The sequence below is a fragment of the Rattus norvegicus genome, chromosome X (assembly GCF_036323735.1).
Source record: "Rattus norvegicus strain BN/NHsdMcwi chromosome X, GRCr8, whole genome shotgun sequence".
Classification (NCBI taxonomy): Eukaryota; Metazoa; Chordata; class Mammalia; order Rodentia; family Muridae; genus Rattus; species Rattus norvegicus.
The window spans coordinates 82,498,815-82,522,186 of NC_086039.1; the positions used below are offsets into that span (position 1 = coordinate 82,498,815).

At 38.4% G+C, this 23,372-nt stretch overlaps 1 protein-coding gene across 3 annotated transcripts in view; it reads right to left on the reverse strand.

Moving 5' to 3' along the window:
- Positions 1-23,372, reverse strand: part of Chm (CHM Rab escort protein) — a 158,787-nt gene that overhangs the window by 103,352 nt on the left and 32,063 nt on the right. For all 3 annotated transcript variants that reach the window (XR_005497922.1, XM_039099489.2, NM_017067.1), the window contains 1 exon segment: positions 749-821. Coding sequence is in view for 1 of the 3 variants with exons in the window: in NM_017067.1 (NP_058763.1) it covers positions 749-821 (73 nt within the window). In the remaining 2 variants the exon portion in view is untranslated.

A 23,372-nucleotide genomic window follows, 5' to 3' on the forward strand; every position in this document is an offset into this window, starting at 1 on the left:
TAAATCTCTACACTGCACAGCCAGTTATCTCTAAAACCCTTCGTTACAGTGGGTACTCAGCTGTAGTATTAAGAAGGTGCTTTAGAAAAACCAATGGGTTGTCCAGTGCCAGGTGGTCAGCCACGAAAGCATATATACAGTGCTGTATTGAGTGAGAAGGTTATGTTTAGGAATATATGTGTATATGCACAATATGCAAGCAATAACAATTAGTGGAAATAGAGACCATGAATTTGAAGGACCGTGGAGAGGTATATATGGGAGAGTTTGGAGGGAGAAATGATGTAATTGCATTGTAATCACAAAAATTTAAACAGATTTTTAAAATTTTTTATGTATTAAAAATTATAACTGACTTTGAAATAAGAAAAAAGAAAAACCAATTTTTAAAAGTCAATGTTTTTCTTTCTTTTTCTTTAAAAGATTCTGCCACATAATAGAAGTAAACATACAAACCAGAAAATATTCCACATTGTTTTCTTCAAATAAATACTAGCACATGTAACATCTTAAAAATATAATGTAAAGAACAACTAATAAAAGGTGGGATTTTTAGAATGGCTGGCAAAATTTTTGTGAAAGGTTTTGTAGAAAGTCTTTCCTTAAATATCATTAGCTTAAGAAGTAATTGCATGTATTTTTGTCAGATAAGTAAATGAAAATAAGTTATCTATCTCACATGACAGAAACTACATGACACAGGATATAACCTAGAGATATTACTTGTAATATCAGATCACAACTTTACCTGGTATTCCTTTAGCCAGGACAACAGTCCTGAAAAGCTGAAACTGGCCCAGTTTCCTCCATAGTAGCTTCTTCTGTAACAATGAAAATAAGAAGAATGTAAAGATCAAGTCACTGATCTCTATAAACTAAGCCATTATTGACCTTTAAACTCATATTATTTTCCAATATTGTTGTCCCAAGTATCCCAAAGCACATGACTGAGTTGTTGAAATAAAAGGAAATAGTAAATGGGAGGAAATGGTTATGCTCAGATCTCAAAGGCAACCTTTTCTGATATAACAGCTTAAACATTCTTTGCCTTCCAGAGAAAATTGTTTTCTTCAGGGATCACAGGGAAACTTCAGCTTCAAATCAGTAGCATAATGTGTTCCAGTAATGATTCATCAGAATAGTTAAGAGTCACAAAGCTGGGAACTAATGGGATGGTGTCTGTAATTTGATAAACTTTCAAATATATATGTCAACTTCTTTAAAAATGATACAATTACCCTATGATTCAGCAATTCCTAAGCAATTACATAAGAGAAAAACATTTTTTGAAAAAATGCCTTTTCATCATATTATTAGACCCAAAGTGATAATATCATTAACAGGAAAATGTGTAAACAAGCTAAGCTATATCCACAGAACATATACTTTTACCATTGTAAAAAGATAAAATACTGACACAAAAAACAATGTAGGTCAATCTCACAATTTTTACTCTGAATGAAAACTTAACTCCATTAATGTGATATTGAAGAACAAGCTAAATAATGTATGATTTAAAAAAAACATTAAAAAAATGAGTGTTTTCCTCAGAGTGGGAGTGTTAATTTTTAAATTACATGAGTATATGCATTTTAAGAACATATCTAAATGATATACTTAAGATCTGAATGTTTCACACTATAAAAATTTAACTTTGAAAAGAACCATAAGCAAATATTTGTATTTACTAATGCTATGAATGTTAAATTCTGAGTGACAGAAATTACTGAGTGCACAAATCATTAAGACTGAGATGTAATGGACCCCAGAATGAGTATGTGGATGCTTATGTGATACACAGAAACTACATCCAAATGGCGACCACAGAACCTCTGTAGTGAACTCATAGGTGCTCACATGTATTGGTTTGGTTTGGTGTCTCAAGTTTTCTGTACACTTGAAGATTATCACAATAAAATGTAGGAAACGCAGAAGTAATCTGAAATTTTGAGTACTAACTATACTGTGTCAATTTCCAAGGCATTTTCACCTAATTATGAAGAGCCTAAGAAAACTCTCAGTGGAGCCACTCTCGTGTCACTATTAAGTGACTTGAGGTCAGTTTCTGATCAAAACCTATTTTTCTCCCCTACTCTTGGTCAAATGGTTTTTGACAGAGCTAATTGGCCCTCATAGTTTTCCATGCAGCTCCCATTTTCAACTTTCCCTGATTTGTTCCTAACATCAACATCTGGTGATCTCATCCAATTATGTATGTAAAAGGTGAAGCATGGTTTTCATTACTGTGGTTTTTCAGACAAAACATGGTAAGACAACTATGAGAAAACTCACTATAAAACCAGAAGATTCTGACAAACTCATTTTGATATATCTATGGTTTTAAATATGGTTGATGACATCTCCTAAAGATATTAGATATCAATATCAAGAGGACCAAAAGAAATAGAAAAAAAATCAATATGACATTCTAATGTGATCTCTGGAACAAACTACAATAGCTATAATAGAAATTAAAGCCATGGGATGTTTTGTTTTATCTTTAAAGATATGGCTTTAGAACTGTGACATTTAAATCCAATTTATAAAATGTTTTTCCATTATGCTTAAAATGGATTCTGCAAGGGGGGAAATAAGACAAGGTTACTAGTTTTGATTTTGAAGCCTCAGAGACATGATTTAAAGACAAAGTGAGACTGAGAAAAAAAAAGGAAAAAATGGTACAGCATGTTTTCTGCCAATTTTGTATCATCACCACCTCTGTACATCAAGTAAAGGAAGAAGCACTTGATGAGGGAAAATAAAGTACATTTTTGCTGTCAAGAACAGCTGTGATGAAGAAAAAGACTTCCTTAAAACTAGAGTCTCTGGGAAATCAGAAAATAGTCATGATATTTAAACAGGAAACATAAAACTAGAATCTAAAGTCTTCTAATGTCCCATAATAATTATATGTCCTAAAGTCTTTAGTAAAAATAAATAGACAAAAAAGTATAATGGGCATTTTTAAAGACAACCCCCTGAGTTATAATACCATATTATATGAAATGTTGATCTTAAAACTATATAAAATAGGGGTTGGAAATTTAGCTCAGTGGTTAGAGCACTGGCCTAGGAAGCGCAAAGCCCTAGGTTCGGTCCCCAGCTCCGAAAAAAAAAAAAAAGAACAAAAAAAAAAAAACTATACAAAATAATGTTTTGATTTTTCTATATTTTCATATAACCTACTCCAAATACCATCGAAGTTTTTGTAGATAAAATAAAAAATGAACTCAATAACTATCAATTAGTAGCAATCAATAAATAAGTATGCTGATGACAATAATTCTAGACATTTCTTGAACTTTCCATGGGTTTTATATCACTTTGCTCCATTTTATCCAACAGAAATATATAATAAGCAGATATGATAACCATTAAACATATCAGGTAGACTCCATTAATTTAGCATCAACCCCTTTCTTTTCTACTTAGCATAATTATAATTCTTTACTGACTATTCAGTAGCAGGGACAACCACAAGATGCTATATTACATACTGTATTGTGAAACAGCTTCTATAAAGAAGCCCCAAAACACTAACAAAAGACAGAGTTACTGGCATTCAGACACATTCATCTGGGAATCATTTTACTTAAGAAACTCACAGTGGGCTGACAAGCACGCAATAGGTTTTAGGATTGCTCAGTGAGAAAGGGAGCCAGCCTAGCTCAACTCTAATAATATTCCTCTATATCCCAATATCTCATAATTCCTTTTCCTATGTCAAGACTAACAGCACTTTCCTTTGACAGCATTTTATCTTTCCAAGTTTTTTTTTAGAAATATTGTCTCTTGGATCTCCAGCACTTTTAGGAGAATGATACAAAATGCTTCATTTTATAGGTGCACCCGATGAGATGAGACTTGCCTACTAGTCAGGGCAGCAAGCACAGCCCTGAATGACAGAACTGATATTCAAACTCAGTTCTCCTAAACACTAATCCTGTCCATACCAACACACAAATCTGCAACTTCTACACTAGGAAGCGTCTGTTGGTCTTCAAGATAATGGTAAAATAGAGACTAACACTTGCATGCTGAAATTCAGCTTTCCTGTAACACTAAATTCGACTGCTCCAAAATGAAACTACAGACTGACCACTAAAAGTTGTGTCAAAGGAAAAAAGCCTAATGACAAAATATAAATGGAAAACACTAGGTTTCAAAAAGTTAACAAGAAATGGTTTTCTAGTGCCATGGCTTCTTGGCACCGTTACCCAGTACAATGGTGGCTGTAGCTTTTCAAGAGAGAATACAGCTCTATAAAGCATTTGAAAACATAATGACCCCTGAGCACATTTTGTGAGTACTTTGACTGAAGGGCATTTAACAACACATTTTGAGAAATATTAGCTGACTTCATATTAAGGGAAAGGAAAACCCACATGCATTGTGCTTGGCATTTTATATTCACTCTTTCATTGAAGTGCCTTGTCTAATTCATTCAGCTAAGAAAGAGTAAAGTTGGAACTTGAGCCCATGGTATAACTATCCCCAAAGCCTATCCCTGCCCCGTAAATATTATCTACTATAAACTATGGGTTTCACATCTTTAAAATTACGAGCATAAGTAAACCCTAGACTGACATATAAGCAAAAGGAGTGGTGTCTGTTTACAAACTCCAGAAGGTATAAAGTCTAGTTGTGTTTTCCTTTGTTTCATAAAAACAGTACAATATTCTCAACACTGTCTATTTTGAATGTCAGAGCTGGGAGGACTATTCATTTCTAGGACCCAAAATTTAATAGGATCTCTCAAATTCAGAATGCACAAACAGAAAAAAGAAAACAATTCTTGCTAGCTAGTATTGGTTTGCCAGCTATTAATGAGTATGATGTGCCCTGTAAATTAAACAATGGATCAAACCTGCCCTCCTCAGTACAGTAAGGCAGTGTCAGTCTCAGCAAAAAAGGGTCGGTTCCACTTAAATTTGTTGGAATCCTACAACTTCATGACATGCCGGTATCGTTATCTTCCTGTTAACAAACAATATGTCATAATTCTAGGACATAGAAAATATATTGAACTTGATCCCTAATACAGTGTTTCACTTAGCAAAAGTTCAACATACATGCCATACAAGAAAGTTGTATGCCTTCTACCATCCCCTACATTCTTAGACAACTTGGTTGGATCTTCATGATAAAAATGCAGATTAATTCTAATGTTAGAGAAGATGACCATGCCCTTTCTTCATTGTTGGTGTTTGAAGTAACAAAAATGTAATACATTTATCATATCACTTATCACTCCTCTACCGATGACTCATAAGGTGGCACTCCAATCTGGGCCCCTCTGCTTATCTCCAAGCTCAGATCTGAAAATGCAAACTATGAGCCATCGGCTTCTTAGATACCTCCCTTTCTTAAACAGCCAACATGTACTTCAATTCTGTATAATCAAAGGGCAAAAATTTATTACTTGTCAATATACCCCAACCAAGTCTTTTTTCTTTCCTCATTTCAACAAACAAACAAAGTAAAAACAGAAAACCAACAAAAACAATAGCAGTATTACAGTTATTGATGATGAATAAAATAAACTTGAACTTCTAAAATATTTCTTCAAGTATCGACTGTAATTAGTTTGTCAAACCTCTTCTCTCCTTTCCAACCCTCCGTTCAAGTGTCTTACTCTGATACTCCAGGTATTTGCTTACCTGTCTTAATGTCTTAGTCTCAGGAAAGAGTTTCCTACCTCTAGCTTCTTCCCTTTTCAATCCAACCTCAACACTAAGGCCACTGTGATCTGGTCTGAAGACCCCATTATGTCTTTCTGAGGTTTAAAGATGTCTGATGGTGGGCTCGAGAGATGGCTCAGCAGTTAAGAGCACTGACTGTTCTTCCAGAGGTCCTGAGTTCAAATCCCAGCAACCACATGGTGGCTCACAACCATCTGTAAAGAGATCTGATGTCCTCTTCTGGTGTGTCTGAAGACAGCTACAGTGCACTTATATACAATAAATAAATCTTTTTTTTTAAAAAAAGATGTCTGATGGTGCAATAATGCTTATGGAACCAAGTACCAACTTCACTCTATATGTATCAGACATATTCACATTCAGCTACAACAATGCATGAATGAGCCAAGTGCTTCATGTCACTTTTATTTGTGAAATTGATTGCCTATACTATGCCAGAATTCTAGTCCATCACAAAACTAATAATAGTCCTAGCCAAACCATCACAAAACTAATAATAGTCCTAGCCAAACCATTCAGAATCCCCACCTCTTCTGTGCAGCCAGAAGTTCTCCAGCCTAGATAATCAAAAGAACTGTGTGCTCCCTAACTTTGCACTTACCTGTATAAGAATTCTGTCACAGTGTTCTTTTTTGTAAATAGTCATTTCCTTCTTAATGCAGTAAGGTTTTCTCTATTTTCCTGGCCGTTTATGGCATAGTCTTATCCACAAAACCTTCAAAACATATATAACTTTTTGCTATCTTAATCAAATATCTCTATGTTGATAGAGGAAAACGACTTGCATTTTTTCTATACTATCTAAATTATTGATACTAATATTAAGATGGAACTAATAGTGTAACCCCTTCCCTTTTTTTTCCTTTTATTTTTTTAATATTTTATTAGATATATTTCTTTACTCAACACGTCAAATGTCATTCCCCTTCCTGGCCTCCCATCCACAAGCCCCCATCTCCTCCCTCCTCTCCCATACCGATACACTCCCCCCATATATCCCCACCACCACCCCCACTCCCCTGAGCTGGAGGTCCAACCCTGGCAGGACCAAGGGCCCCCACTTCCACCAGTGCCCTAACAAGTCTACTCTCTGCTACACTTGCAGTTGGAGCCCTGGGTCAGTCCATATACAGTCCTTAGGCAGTGGTCTGGTCCCTGGAAGCCCTGGTTGGCTAGCATTGCTGTTCCTATGGGGTTGCAAGCTCCTTCAACTCCTTCAATACTTCCTCCAATCCCCCCCCAAGGGGGGTCCTGCTCTCAGTTCAGTGGTCTGCTGCCAGCCATCGACCTCTGCATTGGACATGCTCTGGATGTGTCTCCCAGGAGAGATCCACATTTTTTTTGAAAGTAGTTTTTTTCATACAATTTATTCCAATTGCAATTTCCCCTCCTCCAACTTCTCTTAGACACTGCCACCTCCCTACCACCCAAATCTATATCCTTTCTTACTCTTTCTCATTTAGAAACAAATAGGCATCTGTTAAATAAGGAAGGAAAATAAAACAATAAGGTAAAATAAAAACAAACAAACCTGCACAGGATAAAACAAAACAAAGAAATAGAAAAAAGCCAAAGAAAAACACCAACTCGGGGACACTCACACTCACACAGATAGAAAACCCATAGAGACACAAAATTGGAAACCATAATGTGTAGCAAAATGCTTGTAGAGAAGAAAAAACCCAGACTTTGTTTCTGACACCTACTGCTGGGGTCTTTCTGTAAGTGTGTTTTGCATACCCCAGGGAGACTCCTTGAAGAAACTAAACTAATCTTCCTTTGTGAGTGCTTATCAATAAGAGATACCTTCTAGGTTAGGGATAGGAGCACAAAGGCAGATAACCTAACCTTGATTTCTACAAAGGAATGCTACTACAATGAAACTTCACAGTAGGAGTCATTTTGAATCAATATTGGTTTCCTTTTTGATGAGTGAATAATCATTGAACACCTAGAGTATTGTTTTTCTTTCATTAGAGAAATAACACATCATTTTATTTAACTCTGCTTAGGCACAATTTAATTTCAGAACAGAAAAATAAACGCGAAGTTGATTTGGCAGACAATTGCAGATTCAATATCTGAGGTGATTCAATGAAGTAAAATTATATTAAGCAACAAAACCTGCCTCTAGTAAGAAATCCACCATTTTCCACGAAAGGAGTAAGGGAGAAAATAATTCTGTCAATGCCATATACAGTGTCTTATATCCAAGATAAAGTCAAAAGGGATTGTCATGACCACCTCCACTCATTGAACCCTCCAACCACAAATCCTAAATGGTGTTACATTTGACTATCCTGCAATAAACTCTGATTCTTCTACATGGTGTAATTATAAAATTTAAGATGTTTAAAATTCATATCCCCTACTAGGGTTAAAAGCTAATAATGAAGACAGAAGTTCCCCTCATGGTTTCCAAGGACTAGAAATCTACATGATGAGTTCAGTTGGTTTTATAGCCAGCATCTTCTATATATTTCTTGAGAAGTTATAATTCTTGACAAAGCAGAGTTTCTTTCTCACAGTGGTGCCACACTTACTAATAACTACGTTGAGAAAAAGGCATGCTGACTCAATGATAAGGAAAAAGTGAACACAAATGGTTCCACACTAGTACTTATCTCTTCTGGCCATAGAAAGCTCTGGAGGTAAGCATCCTAGAGAGGTGGAGAAGTTATCAGAAATCCTGATGATCTTATATGGCACCGTGGAGATTGAAGCCCCACTCTGGTGTTTGTTTGTTTGTTTACCTTTTCTTTCTTTTTAAAATAAAATTATTTTATTTATTTACATTCCAAAGTTGCCCCGTTTCTCGGTCCCCCCTCCCCGAGTTCTTCCCCCTTCTCCCTTCCCCTCCCCTGCCTCTTTGAGGGTGCTCCCATATCTGTCCCTGACCTCCCACCTCACCCCCACTAGCATCCCTCTTCCCTGGGGCATCAAGTTCCTACAGGATTAAAGGTATCCTCTCCCACTGAGGCTATACAAGGTAGTCCTCTGCTATACATGTGCCAGGGGCCATGAACCAGCCCATGTATAAAGTCCAACTCTTAAATGACAAATGGCCAACATTATATTAACTTCTAAAATACCAACTGAGATCAATTTTCGTTAAACTCATTTAGTTGTATAGTTTGGGTCAAATACGTACCTATTTTAAAAGCTCCTTTTTATTGTTCCATCAGTATCAGTTCCAGAATAACATAAGAGCACTATATATTCTGCTATATATATAGCACTATATATACTGTAGCACTGCTAAATTTTATTCATTTATCGAACATTCATTGAAAAATTGCTATGTTCTAGATACTCTTAGGCTGTGAGGATATATAAATGAATAAAGAATGACCCTTGAATATCTACGAATAATAACACAATATAAAATTTTTATATTAGAAATGTTACATAAATTTGAAAGTACAAACACAAAATTTGATGTCACTAGAAATATTATGGAAAGCTTCACTAGAAAACTATATTTTATCTGTTCTTGGGAAAAGAATAAGAATTGTGGAAGGTTGTTTTTTTTTTGTTTCTTTGTTTGTTTTTTTTTTCTTTTTTGTCTCATAATGCTTCATCTGGGCATCTTTTCTTTAACCGTACAAGTCTATTGCTTATTATTATTGTTTCTGGTTTTGTGGTTTCATGGGATTTCTGTTCATGTGAATGTGTGTCTCTACATTTATGTGTTTCTGGTGCTTTTTCTTTGACTATTTTCATTTTGCTTGCTTTTTTCCTATTCTAGTCTTATTTTATTTTATTATTAACATTATGTGTTTAGATGCCTGATTGAAAGAGAGCCATGGGTATAGATTTGGGTACACAGAAAAATGGGGAGGGGAAGGAAGTTGGGGGAAGGGAAACTATAATCAGAATATATTGTATGGAAAAATTCAACTTTTAATAAAAAGAATAACACAGAGAATAGATAAAAGCATAAAGTTGTGAACAAGTAGAACATATTTACAAAGAGTCCAGGGTGGGGTGTGGCAGAAGGATAACTATAGTTGAAGTGGAAAACTTAGCTAAGTAAATTTATAGCACACATGAGTGTAATATTATAATTAACATAAAAGTCTGCTTTGAACCAATGAGGTACACATAATGACTTTGCACAAATGTCCAAGTTTTTATCTCCACTTGATGAAATGCTTTTTCTCCTACCCCCACCAAAAGATTCTTTTACCAACATGATGAAGGATGTCAAAATGAAAAAAAATTGTTCTGGATTATCCACATAGGTTGCATGTAACCACAGCATTCCTTATAAAGAGGTGTCAAGTCACAGATGGAAGGATCAGATAGGAAGACATATGAAGAGGTTGGAGAGATGCAGTTGGAAGACAGAGGAAGGGCCACCAATGGCCTGGAGCGTGAAGACAGGGAAGCAGCTATGCCCTGGAACCTCCATGAGAAGTACAGAAGAATCAATGTTATACTCAAGGTGAGATATTTTTTAGATTAAATTTTTTCCTTGACTAATATATTCAGTTCTTCTTCTACCTTGTGTTCCAGACCATACATTCCAGACTTCTAGCCTGTAGAAAAATAATTATATAATAAATCCATATATTAAAACAACCATATTTGTGATCATTTGTTCCTGAAGGAAAATAAAAATAATACAGCTAGTAGTCACTTGGTGACAAAGCCAAAAGAAATGTAAAGGTCTTCATAAAGAAAGCAGAACTTCTGGGTTCGGTCCTCAGGTCCGAAAAAAAAAAAAAAAAAAGAAAAAAAAAAAAGAAAGCAGAACTTCCTCAGATTATTTCCCACTTAAGAATAATGTAAAATTCACCCCCATCTACACTCCTTGGGGACTGTCTCTTGGTGTGCTGACCCAGCTTAGCTCTTTTCCTACCTACTCTCTAAACCTCCTATCCACAAAAACATTTTCTACCAGGAACCCCAGTGGCCACTATGCTGAGAAGCGGTTCTCCATAGCTCCAGCCCTCCATTCTAATTTCTCCAGACTTATTCTTAGTCCTGCAGCAACCTACTTGAGAAACCCCTCTTCCCACCACATATCCATTTTTCTGGGCATTCTGTCTCTTGGTGTGGACCCCAGTCCACCTAGCTCCTTCCCTCTGCCCCTCTTAGCTTTACTTCTAGGCCATCTCCATTCCTTTGTGAGATCTATCACAGGCCAGCAGAAACACTCTCTCCCAAGAACCCCACAGCCACCACACTTGCCTAGGATCCAGAGAAGGCAGCAGCAATCAAAGAACAGAACACATAGTACTCATCAGGCATGAGACCACAAGAAATACCTTAAAACACCTTAACTCCAGATGCCAGTGCAAAACCACAAATATGAACAGCCACAACAATATAACTTCTTCAGAAGCCCATAGATCATATGACCTGAAAAATGCAATATAGCTAAAGCACAAGAACTTCAAAATATCAATTATAAATAAGCTCAAGTGGATATAATGAAATACTTTAATGAAAACAAAAACAGTTAAATTAACTAATAATAACATCATAAGACATGAAAGTGGAAATAGAATGACTGAAGAATACCCAAACAGAAATATAGCTAGAAATGATAAACTTAACATGCCAATGAAAAACTTCAAAAATAAGCATCACCAAACAGATTACAAGACACAAAAGAGAAAATGTCAGGTCTAGAATACAAGGTAGAAGAACTGAACATATCAGTCAAGGAAAAAAATTAATTAAAGAAAAAAACAATCTAAGCATACAACATCCCAGATATCTGGGACACTATGAAAATACAAAACCTATGAATAATAGAGCAAAATAAACCCAGCTTAAAGAGAATGCAAATATTTTCAACAAAGTCATGGAAGAAAATTTTCCTAACCCCAAAAAGGAGATCCCTATCAAGATACAATATGAAAACAGAACACCAAATAAACTGGACAAGAAAAAAAAATCCTATGGCCCATTCCAAACAAGACAGCAGGGGAAAAAAAAAGGTTCCAGGGAGCTAGTCCGGATGAGTTTGGGAGAGCTGACACAACTCCTTATATGTCATGTGGTAGTGTAGGGTGAAGGAGAGCTGCCCTCCCTTACCCCACCCACCATAATACCAGCAGGCAGGAGAGCTGGCCCTGCCCCTTGCTAGAGAGTGGGCCCTATACCTTGCCTGGGCAGCATAGTAGAGTTGACCCTGGTGGCCTCAGGGTATGTGAGCAGGCCCTTAAGGGCATGAATTGGAAAGTGCCAGCTGTGATACCAGATGAGCTAGCCAGGACAGAGCTGGAGAACTCACACTGGCAGTGTGGGTATGGGAGAGCTGGTAGGCTGACCAGTTCAGTTATCACCCAGGCCCAGATCGAGGGCTTTGAGTTGGCACACCCCAGCATATATCTCATCAATGAACTGCTGGAGCATATCAATGTGTTGGACCTACAGATCCAAAGCTGCCTCATCTCTATAACACTGGGCAACACGAAGATATCCAGTAGGAATCCTGGTGAGAATCCAGTATTGATAATGTAGCAGAAGCCAGAGGCCTTGAACCAAACAAAACCTCCTTGCATTTCTAAGTAAAGATATATGAACAAAATGTATACTGTGTGAAATCTGTGACACACTACAGCTTCCACAAGATGCTTTTTCCTTTTGGGGGCAGGTTATAAGAGTAAATGGCAGATATAGAGGGACATGAAGATGAGTGGAATTGGGATGCATGATGTTAAATTCACAAAGCAGCAATACAAAGTTTAAAAAAAAACCCTATGACACATAGTAATCAAAACATTAAATATACAGAACAAAGAAAAGATATTAAAAGTACAAGAGAAAAAAGACCAAGTAACACATAAAGGCAGAACCATTAGAACAGCACTTCTCAAGCTGTTATCAACTTCTCAAGCATTATCAGCAAATACAGATGTTTACATTATAATTCACACAAGTAGTAAATTACAATTATAAAGCAGCAACAATGATAATTTTATGGTTAGAGGTCACTACAACATGAGGAACTTTACTAAAAAGTCACAACATTAGGAATATTAAGAACCACTACATTAGAGAAACATCTGACTTCTCAAAGGAGACTCTTAAAAAGGCAGAAGGACCTGAATAGATATTCTATCAGTTGTGAAAGACCACAAATACAAGCCCTGACTATTATACCCAAAGCAAGCATTAATTGCAATCACTGGGGTTTGAACACTAAACAAGAAGCTATCCACAGCTGATACTTGAAGGCAAAGGAAAATTGAGTTTTCTCCAATGGTGCCTCACAAAATATGTCAACCGCACTTAGGCTCCACACCTGGGAGAGTTGGCTAACACAAAATGAATTCAATGGTATTTTTGTGGACACTGTTTCACTTGGCTTTCCTTTGGCATTTGCCTTGTTTTTTTTTTTATTATTTTGATTTCCATTTTGTGGGAGTTTTTGCATTTCTTGCTGTGTATTTGTCTATGTCCATTTTTGTTTTTCTTAAAACAAAAAAAAAATAACAAGATTGGGTGGGGGGATGAAAAGGATATGGGAGGAATTAGGGGAGAGAAAAAATACAATCAAAATATACTGCATGAATTTTTTTCTCAATTAAACAAGAATGCAAAAGTAAACATTTCTGGTAGATAAAGGCATGCGACATTAACCACAAAATGGAAGAGACATTAGACTATAAAGTTTTTATAATATACATTTGTTTTAATGAATGATTTGGAACTGGAGAGATGGCTCAGTAGGTGAGAATGCTTGGAGTTTAAACATGAGAACTTGAGTTACAATCCCAGGAAACCCATAAACAAATAGACATGCAGCATACAAGCACATACATACACACTTATAACCTCAGTGCCTTGAGGGACAGAAAAGGAGAGCTTTCTCTTGCTGGTGGCCAGTGTGGAAGAGCTTTCCTCCAAGGAGTAAGGCAGACAGTAAGGAGAGTGGGACATCTGATGACCACCTCTATGTATCTATGGCCAATACTCATGTGCAAACAGATAAATGCTCATATATAACACACAAATATATCATCACACATATACATATTCTCTCTGTGTATGTGAGTCTGTGTCTCTCTGCCCCACTTCTCTCTCAGAACCAAGCAAAGATAATGAAAGCTTTTTTTAAAAAAAAGAACCAAACTGTAAGTACTGAAAAGGCTGACAGAAGAGGAACACCAAGTTCGAAGACAGATTGGGCTACTCAGTGAACCTGAGGCAAGTATTGGGCTATCTAGCAAGACCTGGTTTCAAAAATAAACCTGCAGTATTATCTCCAGAAGTTAATGTCACTTTATAAAAACTAAAAGCTATATTATCTATCAATATACATCTTAAAAACCATTAAATTAGAAAAGATACTTGTAAGCATAATTTATAAAGTGCTAGACACTCATTATTATTGGCTTTGCAGGCCATATGACCCCTGCTACAGCTGCTTCTCTCTATTATGGAATGTGTAGACATGTGTAAGTATATATAAAAATGGTTACAGACACAATAACTTAAAAGTAGCCAACCTATATGCCACAGCTAGCTGGTAACTACAAAACAAGATAATGTCAAAAATTAGCCAAAGTGTAAAATTAAAGGCATAAAAATGAAAATAGAAAGATACCTTAAGAGGAGTGAAAAAGATAGAATGAACCTGTATGTGAAATCAGTTCATGGCCCCAGGCCTCTGGCCTCCTCTGCAAATGAGCTTTACCTTGTCCCTCCTTACCACAGAGCTTTACACCAGCCTTTAAGCAAAATCATGAAGCTACCACATGGCATTCCATAGATAACTTCAAGTATTGCTTGGCTTCCACTTCCAATAATAGCACCCAAAGAAGTGCTAAGACCTGTAGTGAAGCCATCTGCTACCAGATGGAGATTCTCACAGCCTCCATGGTCACTGAGAGGTGAAATTATTTCCCAGACAATCTACGCTTCCTTCATAGCAATATGAAATATTCCACTCCTCAGAGCAATAAGAGAGGCTGCAATAACTTTCCCCATACCAATAGCAGAATTGTAAGAAGTCACTTGACTGCAAAGCCAATGCCAGGCCTCCATCTTTAACTGAGTAGCCATAACCAACCCCAGGATACCAGCTGATAGGCATATAGAGGTATAGCTCAGCCATACCCCTGCCTAACACCAGTCCACAAACTAGACATCTAGAAATAAGAACAGAAGTAACTTTGAATTCTTTCATATCCAGAGAGCAAATACCAAAAAAGACATCAAGATTGCCTGTTCTTTGCTCTTTAAGCCACAGGCAAGTGTTTCTAATACTTATTACTATTTGCCTTGTTCCAAATAGAAAAATAAACTACCACCAACCAACTCAAGATAGAAAGAAAGCACCCAGTGTTTTTACAATATGCTTAGAGCTCTCTGAAAATGTAGTTTAAAGATAGTGGATCATACAGGGCACACCCCTGGAGGAAAATGACTCAGTAAATAAGATATAAATATAAAAAGTTAAATATTAGTATTTGCTATTCATAAACAAGACTGGTTCAGATATTTTCTGTTTGCCTGGAGTGCTTTAAAACTACAAATACTCCCAGTCTAAAAGCAGGCTGTCATGTAATAAATGTGTTTGCTTTGGTGGAGGCATTCTTTAGATTCTTTGAATAGGAATTATAGGGCTGATATTAAAAATAAAATCTGTTCTACTTGTACTTTCTAATTTTGACTGAACTTTTAACTCTGGACATGTAATGAAAAAAATCAAACACATACGCAGAGACAAAATGATAAAATCATTAGTGTATCTTTGGTCTGTGAAACCTGTATAAATTAAAAAAAAAAAAAAAACCTGACTGCTAGTCAGACAGAGCTGCAAGACTCCCCTGAGCACAGCATCTGACTCACTTCTTCCTCTTTAACTCATTATCTCCTCTACAACCATTCTCTCAATGGCCAGGGCTGGCCCCTGACAGAAAAGAAGAGGTCAACATTGAATATATTAACTAAAGGGCTGAAATAATAAAAGGTAGAAAAACAATAAAAAAGCTAAATATAAGACTGCAGAAATATATCTGAGTATTAATGAGTTATACCATAATGTAGAGGGCCGCAATAACATTCGCCACCACAAGATGGCGCTGGCTTCCACTGCGCCCCACGTGGAAGGCCAGGATAGCTTTCGCCATTACAAGATGGCGCTGGCCTCTGCCGCGCCAGCCGACTTCCTTTCAGGAAGTTAACTGTGTGTGCATGTGCAAGAGTGCCTTCGTGCCAGGTCTTTGCCCACTCCGGGGCGTGCCTGATGAGATCATGGGTAAGCAACCAATCAGGTGTGGATGCGCCGCGCTAGGGTGTATATAAGCCGCGCCATGCCGGCGCCCCGGGCCTCTCCTTAAGATTCAATATACGTTTTAGTTGCAGTAAGGATTCGTGTGTCCCCGTGTAGTCTTGCTGGCGAGGTCGCGCGGGACACCATAAAAATCAACAAGATGATGTTAAAAGACAAATTGCCAGATGAAGGCAACAAACTTCAGGACGAAAGACATAACTCACTGGTTGACCATTTGCCTAGTATGCATAAATCCCTTAATCTGATACAAAACAATTTCCCTACACACACACACACACACACACACACACACACACACACACACACACCTCTGGGACAGGGGAGAAAGGGAGAGAAACTGTACACACTGTATGTGTCATATATTGATTTTTTTTAAAGGGTACACTGTTCTATTTTCTTTTCTGCGGTAATAAAACCCCAACCAAAAACAACTTGAGAGAATGGTTTCTTTGGTTCATATTTCCAGGTCATAGTCCATCAGATGGGGAAGCTAGGACAAGTCAAGGCAAGAAACTGAAGGCAGGCTAGTTTATGAATACATGCATTACCTAGTAATAGCAAAGTCACTCACAGACAAGGCAGTACAGAACAAACTATAGAGGAATGCAGCTTGTTGACTCAACCACAGACCCATGCTTAGCTAGGCTTTCTTACATAACCCAGAACAACCTGCCCAGGGAATGGTATTACCCACAGTAGTTTGGTGTACATATCAAAGCAATCCCCCAAATCTGATCTGATCATTAGCCATTATGGAAATATAAATTAAAGCTATGATAAGTTGTCAGTATACAACAATCAGAATCAATGAAATTGAAAAACCAGACATAACACCAAATTCAACCAAAGACACAAATTGAATCACTCATTCATTGTGAGGAAAAAACTCTAAAATAGTTTCTCAATATTTTAAGAAAGCTAAATATGAAATTAACATATGATCCAGAATGGAAATCCTGAGAAAAGAACTCATTCACATTCTCTTTCTCTCTCTCTCTCTCTCTCTCTCTCTCTCTCTCTCTCTCTCTCTCTTTCTGTGTGTGTGTGAGAGAGAGAGCATGCGTGCGCGTGCACATGCACATGCATGAGTGCATGAATGCATGAGTGCGTGAGTGCATGAGTGCCTGTGTGTTCACATACAAATTTTTTTTCTTTTCTTTTTTCCGGAGCTGGGGACCGAACCCAGGGCCTTGCGCTTACTAGGCAAGCGCTCTTCCACTGAGCCAAATCCCCAACCCTCACATACAAATTTTATCTCATCTCTGGAATCAGCTCAGATGCCCATCACTAAGTAAATGTTTAAACAAGTGATTACACACACATAACAAAGAATAATCTCTTAGTCACTCTTCAATTGCTGTGAAGAAACACCGTGACTAAGGCAACACTTATAAAAGAAATCATTTAATTGAGGCTGGTTTATAGTTTCAAACAGTTAGTTCATGATCATCAAGGCAGGAAGCATAATGACAGGCAAACAGGCATGGGGCTAGAGCTAACATCCTGATCTACAGAGAGGCAGGCAGGCAGGCAGGCAGGCAGGCAGGCATGCAGGCAGGCAGGCAGGCAAAGATTATCACTGGGCCTGGTGTGAACTTTAGAAGCATAAAAGTCCAGCCCCAGTAACATACCTCCTCCAGGACTACCCTTACTCCAACAAAGCCACATCTCCCAGCCATTCCCAAACAATTTAACTATCTGAGCACTAAGCATTGAAACAGATGAGCCTAAGAGAACCATTATCATTCAATCACAATTACTAAAGATTTAAAGATTTTAAGATTTTTTTAAAACAAAATACTGGAAACATACAACATAATGAGATGCTAGAAATCATGCTGTCTGAAAAGAGGCAACATCCCAAATTTACCTCCAAAACAAGATTAGCAGTCTATAATCACCATGCATAAATAAATCCAGTTTTAGTCAATAAAGTTCATTTAAAAGATAATCCGCATAAGGACACAGAAAAGGTAAAAGCAGTAAGCCAGAGAGAATGGCATATATCTGAAATCCTAGCACTCTACAAGATGAAGGGAGTAAAATCCAAGTTTGAGGCCTGTGTGAGCCACATAGCAAGATGCTGTCTCAATTGAAAACAGAACAAAGATCAAATAAATAAAAGGTAATGGTAACTGCTTCTGAAAGGTGAGACTGGTGGGATACAGAGAAGAAAGAAAAAACAGAAAGATGCACTATTACCTTTACTTTTCTTTGATCTTTAGTCCTGAAGATTATAATAAACACTACCTCAACACACTGAACAAAATATGTATTTCTTAAAACACACCTCTAAGTAATCAATATAGAGAAAGCTCATAACAAGTATTAGACAGCATTTAGAATTTATGTACACAGTTACTATGGATATGGATAGAAATCTACATTGGTATCTGATTCTACTAAGGAAAAAACATGGCGTAAAATAAATTTAAGTATTTAAATCAAGGAGTTAGAAAAAAAACTGGTTCCCAATAAAAGTAGGTATTTTGTACCCAAATCCCATTGGGGAGAGAGCTGAACCCTCAGAAGTGCAGACATCCTGAGAGTTCAGGTGAGACTTCCACTTCTAATCACATTCCTGACCCAAGGGGAACCTGCCTAGTGCCCTCTAGATACAGGAACCTATGACCAGTTGGGGCGGGGGCGTTGGGAGGTGGACAGGACCCTCCGAGTTTCTCTCTATGCCCAGAGCTGAAAGCCAGTCGCCAGGAGCACTGACACACCTGACAGCAGAGGTAAGACCAACTCTTCCTCTCCAAGCGAACCCCATGGAGGCCTCAGGACAGAAAAGAACAAGAGCAGTCTGGGACAGAAACCTTCAAGTTTCTCACTGCAACCAGAGCTGACCCAGTCCCACTGCTCTCTGTAGCCAGATTAGGCTGAAAGAAAACAGGACTACAGGAGTGCTAACAAACAGGCTTACAGGAAGGTCAAGCCACTGTCAGAGACAGCAAGATAAGCTAACACCAGAGACAACCTGATGGACAAAGGCAAGCACAGTAACCTAAGCAACAGAAACCAAGACTACTTGGCATCATCAGAGCCCAGTTCTCCCAGTAAAGCAAACAGTGGCTATATCAACACACCGGAAAAGCAAGATTTGGATTTAAAATCTCATCTCATGATGGTGACAGGGGACTTTAGAAGGACATAAATACAGACACCGTGGGAGAGAGACCCAACCGCCTGGTCAGGTGGGCACTCCTGAGGCTGCAGAGCAGAAGAGACCACCAACACTGCCCACCCCTGCCCACATCCCTGGCCCAAGAGGAAACTGTATAAGGCCTCTGGGCTCCCGTGGGGGAGGGCCCAGGAGCGGCAGGACCCCTGCCTGAGACACCGCCGGAACCTGAAGGAAACAGACCGGATAAACAGTTCTCTGCACCCAAATCCCGTGGGAGGGAGAGCTAAACCTTCAGAGAGGCAGACAAGCCTGGGAAACCAGAAGAGACTGCTCCCTGCACACACATCTCGGACGCCAGAGGAAAAAGCCAAAGACCATCTGGAACCCTGGTGCACTGAAGCTCCCGGAAGGGGCGGCACAGGTCTTCCTGGTTGCTGCCGCCGCAGAGAGCACGTGGGCAGCACCCCGCAAGCAAACTTGAGCCTCGGGACCACAGGTAAGACCAACTTGTCTGTTGCAAGAAGGCTGCCTGGTGAAATCGGGACACACAGAGGCAGAATTCCTCTAGGACCGGGCACGTTCTGTGTTTACCAGAAGTCCCACACCCGCGGATCCTGGCCCGCAGCAGCTCTCTGCTCCCAGACCCCGTGGGAAAGAGACCTCACCTCCTGGTCAGGTGGGCACTCCTGAGGCTGCATAAGCTCCCGGAAGGGGCGGCACAGGTCTTCCTGGTTGCTGCCGCTGCAAAGAGCCCGTGGGCAGCACCCCGCGAACGAACTTGAGCCTCAGGACCACAGGTAAGACCAACTTTTCTGCTGCAAGAAAGCTGCCTGGTGAACTCAAAACATAGGACCACAGGAACAGCTGAAGACCTGTAGAGAGGAAAACCTACACGCCGGAAAGCAGAACACTCTGTCCCCATAACTGACTGAAAGAGAGGAAAACAGGTCTACAGCACTCCTGACACACAGGCTTATAGGACAGTCTAGCCACTGTCAGAAATAGCAGAACAAAGTAACACTAGAGATAATCTGATGGCGAGAGGCAAGCGCAGGAACACAAGCAACAGAAACCAAGACATGGCATCATCGGAGCCCAATTCTCCCACCAAAACAAACATGGAATATCCAAACACACCAGAAAAGCAAGATCTAGTTTCAAAATCATATTTGATCATGATGCTGGAGGACTTCAAGAAAGACGTGAAGAACTCCCTTAGGGAAACATAGGAAAACATTAATAAACAAGTAGAAGCCTACAGAGAGGAATCGCAAAAATCCCTGAAAGAATTCCAGGAAAACACAATCAAACAGTTGAAGGAATTAAAAATGGAAATAGAAGCAATCAAGAAAGAACACATGGAAACAACCCTGGATATAGAAAACCAAAAGAAGAGACAAGGAGCTGTAGATACAAGCTTCACCAACAGAATACAAGAGATGGAAGAGAGAGTCTCAGGAGCAGAAGATTCCATAGAAATCATTGACTCAACTGTCAAAGATAATGTAAAGCAGAAAAAGCTACTGGTCCAAAACATACAGGAAATCCAGGACTCAATGAGAAGATCAAACCTAAGGATAATAGGTATAGAAGAGAGTGAAGACTCCCAGCTCAAAGGACCAGTAAATATCTTCAACAAAATCATAGAAGAAAACTTCCCTAACCTAAAAAAAGAGATACCCATAGACATACAAGAAGCCTACAGAACTCCAAATAGATTGGACCAGAAAAGAAACACCTCCCGTCACATAATTGTCAAAACACCAAACGCACAAAATAAAGAAAGAATATTAAAAGCAGTAAGGGAAAAAGGTCAAGTAACATATAAAGGCAGACCTATCAGAATCACACCAGACTTCTCGCCAGAAACTATGAAGGCCAGAAGATCCTGGACTGATGTCATACAGACCCTAAGAGAACACAAATGCCAGCCCAGGTTACTGTATCCAGCAAAACTCTCAATTAACATAGATGGAGAAACCAAGATATTCCATGACAAAACCAAATTTACACAATATCTTTCTACAAATCCAGCACTACAGCGGATAATAAATGGTAAAGCCCAACATAAGGAGGCAAGCTATACCCTAGAAGAAGCAAGAAACTAATCGTCTTGGCAACAAAACAAAGAGAGTGAAAGCACACAAACATAACGTCACAGCCAAATATGAATATAACGGGAAGCAATAATCACTATTCCTTAATATCTCTCAACATCAATGGCCTCAACTCCCCAATAAAAAGAAATAGATTAACAAACTGGATACGCAAGGAGGACCCTGCATTCTGCTGCCTACAGGAACCACACCTCAGAGACAAAGACAGACACTACCTCAGAGTGAAAGGCTGGAAAACAACTTTCCAAGCAAATGGTCAGAAGAAGCAAGCTGGAGTAGCCATTCTAATATCAAATAAAATCAATTTTCAACTAAAAGTCATCAAAAAAGATAAGGAAGGACACTTCATATTCATCAAAGGAAAAATCCACCAAGATGAACTCTCAATCCTAAATATCTATGCCCCAAATACAAGGGCACCTACATACGTAAAAGAAACCTTACTAAAGCTCAAAACACACATTGCACCTCACACAATAATAGTGGGAGATTTCAACACCCTACTCTCATCAATGGACAGATCATGGAAACAGAAATTAAACAGTGATGTCGACAGACTAAGAGAAGTCATGAGCCAAATGGACTTAACGGATATTTATAGAACATTCTATCCTAAAGCAAAAGGATATACCTTCTTCTCAGCTCCTCATGGTACTTTCTCCAAAATTGACCATATAATTGGTCAAAAAACGGGCCTCAACAGGTACAGAAAGATAGAAATAATCCCATGCATGCTATCGGACCACCACGGCCTAAAACTGGTCTTCAATAACAATAAGGGAAGAATGCCCACATATACGTGGAAATTGAACAATGCTCTACTCAATGATAACCTGGTCAAGGAAGAAATAAAGAAAGAAATTAAAAACTTTTTAGAATTTAATGAAAATGAAGGTACAACATACCCAAACTTATGGGACACAATGAAAGCTGTGCTAAGAGGAAAACTCATAGCGCTGAGTGCCTGCAGAAAGAAACAGGAAAGAGCATATGTCAGCAGCTTGACAGCACACCTAAAAGCTCTAGAACAAAAAGAAGCAAATACACCCAGGAAGAGTAGAAGGCAGGAAATAATCAAACTCAGAGCTGAAATCAACCAAGTAGAAACAAAAAGGACCATAGAAAGAATCAACAGAACCAAAAGTTGGTTCTTTGAGAAAATCAACAAGATAGATAAACCCTTAGCCAGACTAACGAGAGGACACAGAGAGTGCGTCCAAATTAACAAAATCAGAAATGAAAAGGGAGACATAACTACAGATTCAGAGGAAATTCAAAAAATCATCAGATCTTACTATAAAAACCTATATTCAACAAAACTTGAAAATCTTCAGGAAATGGACAATTTCCTAGACAGATACCAGGTATAGAAGTTAAATCAGGAACAGATAAACCAGTTAAACAACCCCATAACTCCTAAGGAAATAGAAGCAGTCATTAAAGGTCTCCCAACCAAAAAGAGCCCAGGTCCAGACGGGTTTAGTGCAGAATTCTATCAAACCTTCATAGAAGACCTCATACCAATATTATCCAAACTATTCCACAAAATTGAAACAGATGGAGCCCTACCGAATTCCTTCTATGAAGCCACAATTACTCTTATACCTAAACCACACAAAGACACAACAAAGAAAGAGAACTTCAGACCAATTTCCCTTATGAATATCGACGCAAAAATACTCAATAAAATTCTGGCAAACCGAATTCAAGAGCACATCAAAACAATCATCCACCATGATCAAGTAGGCTTCATCCCAGGCATGCAGGGATGGTTTAATATATGGAAAACCATCAACGTGATCCATTATGTAAACAAACTGAAAGAACAGAACCACATGATCATTTCATTAGATGCTGAGAAAGCATTTGACAAAATTCAACACCCCTTCATGATAAAAGTCCTGGAAAGAATAGGAATTCAAGGCCCATACCTAAACATAGTAAAAGCCATATACAGCAAACCAGTTGCTAACATTAAACTAAATGGAGAGAAACTTGAAGCAATCCCACTAAAATCAGGGACTAGACAAGGCTGCCCACTCTCTCCCTACTTATTCAATATAGTTCTTGAAGTTCTAGCCAGAGCAATCAGACAACAAAAGGAGATCAAGGGGATACAGATCGGAAAAGAAGAGGTCAAAATATCACTATTTGCAGATGACATGATA